Source organism: Medicago sativa, chromosome 2 (genome assembly GCF_051527215.1).
Source record: "Medicago sativa cultivar Bolivia chromosome 2, Bolivia_mono, whole genome shotgun sequence".
Taxonomy (NCBI): Eukaryota; Viridiplantae; Streptophyta; class Magnoliopsida; order Fabales; family Fabaceae; genus Medicago; species Medicago sativa.
Window position 1 is genome coordinate 62017602 of NC_140750.1, and position 10525 is coordinate 62028126.

The window sequence follows — 10525 nt, forward strand, 5'->3', positions numbered from 1 at the left end:
GAGGTTAATGTAAATTAAGGTACATATGTACATCTTATGTAGAATGCGCGTGAACAGATTTATACATATGTACACTTAAACTTGGTTTACTTAACTTATGTAAACTCAGTTTACATTAACTATGTAAATTGAGATTACACAGTTTAAAGGATATATTGATCATTCCGGGGTGTAATTTAGAGGTTCAAAATGACTGGTGCTAATAACCATATCAAGAATTTGTATTACAAAAGTAATTCTAGTTTACAGAATTATACGAGATCAATTAAATGGGGAAATTAAGATAGATCAAGTATTTGAGAACATTGTCCCTCCCAATAATATCCAGTCACTTGTAATTGCCTAACAACATAATTGCAGCATAATAACACAATACCGGCCTAAATGATTTGCACCAGTCATTTTGAACCTCTAAGACTCCTCTCATGAATTTATTATTAAGAGGTCTAAGAAAATCTTAATTTTTTTTCCTCCGAATAGGAAGAATCAAGTTGGACCGGATAAAGGTCTACAGCTGATGAAGATGTAGTAGTCTGTGGCCGATCAGTTGTTAATCTCTGACTTTCTGTTTGCGACTTACTGGTATTGATTTTTTCCCTCTGATTGTAATACTGCCTCATTGCTTCCATTTTCTTTTCGTCCATCACTTCACTTGAATCTGGCACAAATTCTGGAACCACAGTTCTTCCTTCAAGCATACTTACCACTGACGACATATAGGGCCTAAGGTTTGAAGTGACGTTGGTGCATAGGAGAGCCACATTGATCATCACCATGGCTTCCTTTTTCTTGCAATCTGAACCTAATCTTCTATCAACTAGCTCCATCAAGTCACCTCTGTCTTTCAACATCTGTGCCTTTTTAAGCAATGAATAGTTTTGTGAAACTCAATTCATGTACAATAGATACATTCAACTTCTGAAATTTCTTCGAAGTATGTTACTAAAATGCGAAAATTAGAATAAATATCCTAAATGGTATTAAGATTTTAGAAATTGACAGGAGCTATGAAATGTTTTGTACAACTAATCTTCTACAGAAACTAAAAATACATCCTTTTTTTGTTGAAATTGATACATATTTCTAGAATATTCTAGTTAATAAAATGGCAATGTGTATTAGAGAAACCTAGAAGAGCTTAAGGTTGTTACATGTTTATAGATTGTTCTATTAGTTTCTAGATTAAGTTGTATCATGTAAACATCTATAATAATCTAATGTAGAAAACGCAAACAAAGGCCTAGAGTATTCTAGTTCTAGAAACATATTCAAGCACCTATAAATAGACTTATATGGGTGCAATTGCATTCAAGCCTTTAAGATGAGCTAATTACTAATTACTAATGTGTATCCTCTTGTCCAATGCTACTAAACACTCCACCGCTACCTCTCCTACACTATATTTTCCAACATTTTTAATCCCTTCATTGTGCTTCTAGTGAAATGTAATACTACTATAACAGTATATGTAAGACACAAAAAACAAAGTGCAAATAGATAGAAACATGTAAAATAGAATTTACATGACCAAGGGAGAACATCATAAGATTACCCAATCAAGAAGATAAAATGCTTCCTCCATTGATCGATAAATGGTGTTGCTCCTTCCGCTAACAATTTCCAAAGCAACAATTCCGAAACTATAAACATCCGCTTTTTCTGTTAAATAACCATGCATTGCGTATTCAGGAGCCATGTATCCACTGCATAATTGAAACATAACATTGCAACAACGTAATATCAGGATACAACAAGATATCAAACTATTATATTATAAATTTATCATTTGAGTTGAATTTGATAACTTTTGGAGTACTTTTTAATAAGCTCCAGAAGGAAAGAATTACAGTTACTCACTAGGTCCCAACAATTCTAGTGCTAATGTGAGTATTGTCCTCCTCGTCAAGCTTGGCCAAACCAAAATCTGATATCTTAGGGTCAAGATTTGTATCAAGCAATACATTTGTGGCTTTGATGTCCCTGTGAACAACCTTCAGTCTTGATTCTTCATGGAGGTATGCCAAACCTCTAGCAATACCAACACAAATCTTCTTCCTTGTTGACCAATCCAATCTTATTTGGTGTTCTACTGGACCTTTATTTGAGAAAGTAATATGTTGTGTGTTAAGTTAGGCCAAATGGTACTACATAGTCATGTGCTAAGTTAGAAAATGTGAAATATCACATAAATAGCAACTCGATGTAGATCATATAGGAAAAATTACCAAATAAAGCACGAGCTAAACTATTGTTTTCCAAGTACTCATATATCAACAACAACTGATCTCCCTCCACACAACAACCGTGGAGTTTAACAAGATAAGGGTGTTGCAAAGCAGAAATCATGCCTATCTCATTTAAAAACTCACGATTCCCTTGCTTTGATGTAGAAGAAAGTTGCTTCACTGCTATCAATGTCCCATTGGGTAAACATCCCTTCATTTTGAGGAATGCTATGTGTTATAAGTTGAGAAAGAATTTTCTGAAAAATATATGTAATATATCATGTTATATTATGTATAATACCTTGTAAACTGGACCAAATCCTCCTTCTCCAATCTTATTGGAAATATCAAAGTTATTTGTTGCTACTTTGATTTGTCTTAAAGTAAATAAACCCGTTTGCAAGTCTAAATTCTTGAGCTCTGTTAATAGAAGTAAAAGAAAGATCAAAGATTTCTTGAACTAATAAAATTACACACGGACACTCTGCATCGATAGTGAATTTCTTGTGAACTTGCAACATTATTTTTATCAAAATAAAACTAGTCTAGGTTCCATATATAACATGATATACTAATAAGAGCATGCCTTCAAACTTGGTTACGCAACATGCACACCTTTATTTATCACTAGAATAATTTGTGCATTGGCAAAACGTTAGATAAAAATGGCAACAAAGGAAATTTCTTTGTAATCACCTTTTGCGAATGATTTTTTCTTTCCAAAACATCCTTTCCACCAAAGTATACCAAATACTACAATGATTATAATTGTTGCTGCAACCACAATTCCCACCACAGCTCCTATAGACATGCTTCCAGGTGGAGAATCTGCTTGATTATTATTATACAAGAAATTTCAATATTAGATCATAACATGGAGATCCTAGCATAAGGTTAGGAACGTGCCAAGTATAACCCACCAGATTCGATTGATATAGCTGATATAAGAGGACCATATACTGATCTATTTGGGAGATACTGTGTCCCTTTTCCAGCCCAATACAAGCGGATCTCCAAAGTATTACTAGTAACATCAACATTGAACTGTCTTACGACTTTCTTACCAACTCCTCCTGCTTCTTCTGCAATATTGAACTCCTTTTTCACTGGCTTTCCCTACAAAATTTCAATCATAACCTTAAAGTTTCATGATTATTACGTATCCCTATAGGAACCTAGTGAACATCACTTCAGGTAACTATTTATGTAGGCGATTTAAAAAAATAGTTCGATATTGTCCCTACAACTATTTATGAAACACTGAGTAACTAGTGGAATTTGGAAGAATAGTGTCAAACCATACCTGAAGGTAGATATCAAATACACGTCTTCCAAGAATACCATAAGATTCATCGTCTGTCAACACTATTTCAGCAAAATGTAGATATACTGTGTAGCTTCCATTTGCGAGGCAAAAGCCATAATAAGTCAAAGAAATAGGTGAAACACGTGCATTCGTGTACAATTCAGCATCCACCATAGTAAGTTTGGTGATGTTTTTCGGGGAATAATTTATCTGCATTTGATCACTATCAATGAATATACCAGTGGTGCTCAATGCCCAGTTTCCAGTTGGACTGCGATAGAATCTAGCTGGTCCAGGAGAATCTGAATCATCATCATAACTTGTTTTGTTGACTTTTGCTCGACTTCCACCACAATTTATATAAAGGGAGTATGAGGCTGGGTTGAGAAGATCATGTGAGAAACTATAGAATTAATCAGAAAACTACAAAAATCAAATAAGGAAAAACATGTTCCTTAAAATTTTATTTTTCTATGCTCATTCTCTCCCTTTTTTAACTATCATGTTTCTTTCCCACTTTTGATTTATTGCACAGGCCTGTTGAGTGTAGCAACATAGTCGACTGGTTGGTTTTCTTAAGTGTGAGACGTTCACGGTCCAAAATATCAAACCAATATACACAAATTTTCCACAACTTATAAACACCTTAGTTTTCCTTATTCCCACTGATGAGGTACTTAATTTCCAACGCTCCCTCTCAAGTCCAACTAGATAAGTCTCTTTAGTTTGCTAAGTTGTGACTTATTTTTTCTTAACTTGATTTTTTCTTTATGGGCTCTATACTTTTTGTTTTGGGCATGTACTCAATGGAGTCGGGTTGTGTGGGTGATTTCTCAATCCGCCCAGCAGAAACACGGAGGTTTTATCAGAAGTGTGCTTCCGGTAGTGTATTTTGTGGGTAGATTGAGAAATTGTTGATTGTGTGACAACTCTGTTTGAGTCACAAGCCCAATAGCTGTTGGACATGGCAGATCATAACAGTCAACTGCCAATTATTCTATGGATATAATTTATGAATTGATATCACCTTTGTTCTCTGCATTATTCATGGTTAATTCCTATCTAAATATGTTGTTTTCTTATTGGGATCATATTTTGAATCATTCTCTTCTGAGCGCGTTTAGAGTATTAGAACAACCTTTTGGCAATTAGCATGGTTGACTTTTGGTCCCCTCTCCTCTTGTACCTCTAAGTTTATTTTTTAATAAAAAGAAATAAAAAGCAATAGTGAGATCTTTGCTTTTTACAAGAAATTCACCACGAAGAAACTCACGTTTGGGACATTCAATGCTCAAACACGCAGTTCCTCTGCGAGGATGGAAGGAGTAGAGCAAGTTAGCATGATTAGAATAATAAGATTCATCAAATAATGAACGGAAAATAGAAATGTTTATATATATTTGTGTGTGTGTGTGAGTTTATGTGTGTGATACGTACATAGTTTAGTACTTATAACACCAAACTTACATGTCATTGTGTGCCCATGAGGTAGAAAACAAGTTCCTGTGACAAATTAGAAAATCTGGTGTATCAGGAAGTTCCTAAATAAGTTTGCAAATATAAGAACACAGATGCAAGGTTTCTTACACTTTTTCATCTTGACATTTCTGATTCTCGCTGATGCTGAAGTTATTGTATGAAAGATCTCTATACAGCTAAAACGACAATTCTTAAATAAAATGAAAGGGAAAATGCAACGAAGCAAGCAAAAAGAAAAAGATAAGTCCACTTAGAAAGGTAAATAAGAAACTGATGATATCTTTCATCCGCTCGTAATGAAGTTCACCATTCAACCGAAGGAATCATGCAAGTAGTATAAGCAAGATAACTCACATGTCGGTATTATGTCCCAAAGCAGAAGGCACCGATCCAGTGAGAAGGTTTCCAGTTAAAAATCTACGACAAAAGAATATGAAGATATTAATATACACCTCTAAAAAAATAATTGAAGTAGATATCTTTAATCACTGTCTTGAGGGACCCTTCTTTGAGTTGACATTTATTCATGTATTTAGGTTGAGTTCAATCTTCATAGGATCTAAGAAGATTATAAAGCTATATCCTACTTCAGAGTAAAAGTTGAAACTAGATTGTAGGCATAAAGAAGCCAACAGATGTCAATAAAAATATACTGGAAAAAAGAATCGTGCTAAGAAACTATGATGAATTTCATACATGTATTCCAAACTGTTCATGGCAGCATAAGTACTTGGAATTGTTCCACTTATGTTGTTAAAGCTGAGGTCTCTGAAAGAGATATCATATTGAGAATGAGTTAAAATGCTACTGAGAAAATTTGTCGTAAAAAACATTCCTGGAACATAATAAATTAAAGAGCTGTTACATATATCGAAACAGTAATTACAAAAACAAAGATACCAAAGGTTAAAGAATAAACTATGCTCAACATATTGACCAAAAAAAAAAAAAAAACCAAGTTTAACATAAGATACTTAAAAACAATGAAAATGGTAATTTTATTGTCAAAACATGTAAAAGAAAATGGCGAGGATAATATAGGATCTATATTCTCTTGATTCTATTAGTTGAAGTAAAAATATAAACAAGAAACATAGAAAGTAGGCAGTCCCAAATGTATTTCAGTATTATGCAGTGAAAATAGATTATTCAAAATGATGTCATAATCCGAAGATAATCATGCATTTTGAAATTTAATTATTCAAAAAGATGCCAAACGAAATGTAGCGAGGAAGCAATTACAAGTGTTTTAATAATCCCATATTCCCAATATTTTCAGGTAGCGTTCCGTTGATGTTGCAGTTCCTCAGAATCCTGTGAAACAATAAGATAGACAATAATATATTATGAGTTCCTCTCTAGCTGCTCTTTTTTCTTTTCTATTTTTAAAAAAGCAGAGAATTCAACTCACAGTCTTGTTAACAATGTCAGATTATTAAGTATTGGCAAAGGTGCATATTCAGATCCACTCAGATCACTAATTCTCCTGAATATCACATTTGAATCAAAAGCTAAGGAAACGTAATTAAAATGAAGGTTAAATTTCTACCATTGCTTCAGTATATAGAATATCATACGTACAAGTCAGTTAAATTTCTCAAAAGTGAAATTCCAGAAGGAATCGGCCCACTTAATCCACTTCCGTGTATCGTTCTGTCAAAATTAAAGTAAACATTGATAATTATTATAAAATTTAAAGCAATACAAAAGCAATTAGATATGAGGAAAAATTAAAATAAAAAAAGAGAGTGCATACAGTGACTTGATATTTGTCCAGTTTTGAATAAAACTAGGTATCTTTCCAGAGAATTGGGTGTCCGTAATACGGCTGCATTGATCAGAGAGGGCATAAAAATTATATCAAAATTTGGTCTTCTCTATACATCATAAAAGTTTGAAACTTACAAATCTTGCAATGTATTGAGCTTGGCCAATGTCATGGGTAGTTCTCCAGTAAAATTGTTCGAGGAAAATCGCCTATATATAATTTAAAAACAAAACGGTAAATGATGATTCAAAGCCATGGAAATAAAAGTAGACATTTAACATTTGGCTTTCATAATAAAGTGCTTACATTGTTCGAATCTGGGTTAGATTCCCAAGCTCTGGAGGAATATTTCCAGACATTTGATTGGTCCATAACTCCCTATCAATTTCAAGTTAAACTTAGGTTCTACTAGAATTAATTTGGATGGAACACATACAAGAAGAAAAAAAAAGTTGCTAAGTGGGATAATGAGAAACTCACAAAACTTGGAGAGTTGATATGTTTCCAATCTCCGCTGGTATTGAACCAGTTAAACGATTTCCAAGGAGCCTACTGTTATGATTAACAAACATGTTATTACTTCAAACTATGAATGTAAATCCTTATAAAAAATGTATAATAAGAGTCATATGTCAATATATCGTATAATATGCAGAACAATCTACATTTCACGAAGATTTGTCATGGAGCCCCATGCTTTAGGAATTGGACCGTTCAAGTAATTGCGAGAGAGTTCACTGTAATAGACGGAGAGAAAGAGTTTGTCATACAAAATAATATATTGATACCTGTGATAGAAGATATAAAACATGATTAATAATATTTTTAATTTGAATGTTAGGAAAAGTGTGAGAATTACATACATAATTTGAAGATAATGCAACCTGTTCATTTCTGGTGGGAGAGTTCCCGGGAGATTTTGCAATCTCAAATTTCTGTATGTTCATTTTTCCGAAAGAAAGTTAAACATAAACATTAAGCAAAATAATGTAATAAATTATAATGTATTTCTTAACCGATAGATTTACGAAAAAGTTGCAACAATGTAAATACTTGAGTACCACAGTTTAAAATAAAAATCAAATTGATTAGAAGGTCTGACATAAAATTGACTTACATTGAAACAACTCTGCAGAAGTTGTCACCAGCAACAGAGCAGTTACAGGTGACATTGTTATATTCATTTGTAACCCAGTTAGGTTTGTTGCTGCATGGATCAATGTCAAAGTTCCAATCCTTCTTACCAAGTGATTTAGCTATAACTTCAAGAGCTTTCTCTATATACATACAATTCAGAGCTATCAGCTAAGCACTGAAAAGACTTCTAAACTACACACACATGTCATCAAATATCGATACAGAATTTCTACATGAGCAAAAAATAATACATGATATTTGAACTAACATGAATCCTTAGATGAAATTAACTTGAAAAGAAATTTCTTTATTGTTTGGTAGTATAGCAGAAATAAGAATCATACTCTCGTCGGGGTGAATAGTAGTAGCTCCAAAAGATGTTTGAGATATGAACCAAATGAGAATGAGTGGAAGGAAAAAACATTGAGTGGATGTAGCCATCTTATCTTAAAATTATTAACAAGGAAGAGTACTCAGATATATCAATAATTCAGAGGTACAGAGTCTCAATATATATATATATATATATATATATATATATATATATATATATATATATATATCATGTATTTTTAATTTAAGCGGCAAGAGCAAGTCCTCAATGCATGTAAAAACACTTATCGGTAAGAGTGACACCTCTCGTTTTACGGATGAGTTAGACACGATATAAAAACATAACAAATGTGATTGTGTATTCTTAATTCATTTTAAGATGAGAGCAACAACAGTTTTAGAAAGTTAAATGATGAATCACCCAGAAATTGATGTCACAAGTATATTGGCCAGTGATGTTTAAATGATGAAAAGTCATAAATAATACTACAAGTCAAGCTTTAGACAATTCTGCATGTACAATGTACTATACTATAACCCCATTATGGAATTATAAGAAACGACAGCCGCCATCTTATAATAGTGATCGGAGGAATTAATATAAATGACATGTCACAATGTGATGATGTAGAATGATCAATACCTATAGAGTTATTTGAAAACTCCCTAAAAACTTCAATTTAAATGTAATATATCACCATATTTGAAGTTAAAAAAATCCGAAAGATATATCAAAACCGGATGACTTTAAACGAGGGAACCAATTCACTAAATAAATGAAAATAAAGAGACTATAACTGGAATTAAGTATTTTATAGTAAAATTGTAATCGAGTCTTTATTAATCCTACCTGTTTTGACTGATAAAGTCTTTTATTAATCCTACCTGTAAATTACAACACTGGTTAATAAATACAATAAAAGTCTTTTTCAGTCAACATGAAGAAAGTATTTTATTAAAAGTCTTTTATTAATCGAGTCTTTTATTATCCTACCTGTTTTGACTGAAAAGGTATTTTATTAATCCCCGACAACATGCACGAGGTAGACCAATATTCCTCGTCCTATTCAAGGCCTTGCTCAAGAAACCTTAAATTTAGTTTGTGAAGATTACGACTTTACTGGCTATTGTAGCTAGATGTTAAAAATACCTTCCTACATGAAGAAAAAATTGCATTAGTGGTGCAATAAGATGGCCCATAGCAATGAATGTTTAAATAAGAAATCAATGAACTTATTTTAAAATTTATTTTAAAAATCAATTTTAAAACAATTGTTCTTAAATAGATAATAATAATAATAATAAATAATCGGTTTAATAGAACCGGGAACGAGACAGTTGACCAGTCCGAGCCATATATTGGAGCGGGAATGATATTAGCCTGGTTGTGACGCTATCAATTCAGTCTTTTATTTTATTTATTTGGTACTGGCGCGAAAAACTAGGTGAAAATAGGGAAATTTTAACAAGTGCCCTTAGGGCATTACACCCTCTGGTCACAAATATCCTTTATTATAAAAGCTAGACTTGCTTGGCTATCATGTTTGCCCTAATCCTCCCTACTTTGCCCTAAATCCCTAGCTTTTTTCCCTCCTAAACATGTACTACTTGCTCGAGTAATCTCATCCGTTCAAGCACTTGATCAAATTTGTTTATTCAAACTTTAAAAAAGTTCTCTCACTTCGTTAATGCAATTGAATACGTATTAAAGCCTAATCAAGTCGGTCAACATTCCCATACACTAATTGCTAATCAGAAATAACTAATTCCCCTACACTAATTGCTAATCAGAAATAATATAAACATCCCTTAGAAAGCGGCAATTAAAAATGTTTCACGCATACATTTTTTACTGTTTCACGCATACACTAATTCCTATCACATTATTCTACTGACATTTCAATGTTTCACGCATGCATTTTTTACACTATAATGTGCTATCCGATATAGAGTGATAGGAATATATGTGTTTCAAGGTGAAATTTCCCTCGAATTTTACCACTAAAGTATGCACTAATCACTCTACCAATTACTACCTATTAAAAGCAATTATGACAATTAAAAACTAATCACTCTATCAAGTTTGATTCGATTTTGAATATGAATTATTACGTATTGTTAATGGCAATTAAGAACGTAGTTAATGGCTTGAAAACGTCGTTAATGACAATTAAAAACTTTTAAGTCGCATATTTTTGTATAGGAATTACTTTTAATTGCTTTTATGCATTATGCATCAATCACTCTACCAATTACTACCTATTAAAAGCAATAAAC

The 10525-nt window shown here is 32.6% G+C and overlaps 1 protein-coding gene across 6 annotated transcripts; it reads right to left on the minus strand.

The window, feature by feature from the left end:
- Window positions 1–190: 190 nt before the first annotated feature.
- LOC146949454 (putative LRR receptor-like serine/threonine-protein kinase At1g07650) lies at window positions 191–8413 on the minus strand. Of its 6 annotated transcripts, none has more exons than XR_015027268.1 (24): window positions 8260–8413; window positions 7896–8055; window positions 7642–7713; window positions 7444–7515; window positions 7259–7330; window positions 7085–7156; window positions 6916–6987; window positions 6767–6838; window positions 6592–6663; window positions 6422–6496; window positions 6253–6324; window positions 5707–5778; window positions 5365–5427; window positions 5119–5178; window positions 4999–5034; window positions 4805–4839; window positions 3529–3908; window positions 3146–3341; window positions 2922–3053; window positions 2527–2645; window positions 2226–2436; window positions 1817–2095; window positions 1553–1703; window positions 191–857 (listed from the first exon to the last, which is right to left on the minus strand). XR_015027268.1 is itself a non-coding variant. In XM_085745467.1 (24 exons), exons 1-24 carry the CDS (start codon window positions 8354–8356, stop codon window positions 447–449), a joined length of 3006 nt encoding a protein of 1001 aa, XP_085601593.1. In that variant the 5' UTR covers window positions 8357–8413; the 3' UTR covers window positions 191–446. The 6 variants fall into 6 exon arrangements, 4 of the variants coding, with proteins under 4 accessions (XP_085601593.1, XP_085601592.1, XP_085601595.1 ...); XM_085745467.1 differs by having other exon boundaries at window positions 191–851; window positions 1858–2095; XM_085745466.1 differs by having other exon boundaries at window positions 1858–2095.
- Window positions 8414–10525: the final 2112 nt, after the last annotated feature.

Coding starts and splice junctions, on each gene's coding strand:
- LOC146949454 (XM_085745466.1), bottom strand. CDS start 8,356: ATGGCTACATCCACTCAATGTTTTTTCCTTCCACTCATTCTCATTTGG. Junction 5,179..5,364: donor TTGGGACATAATACCGACAT/GTGAGTTATCTT, acceptor TTAGCTGTATAG/AGATCTTTCATACAATAACT. Junction 5,035..5,118: donor AAATGTCAAGATGAAAAAGT/GTAAGAAACCTT, acceptor AATTTGTCACAG/GAACTTGTTTTCTACCTCAT.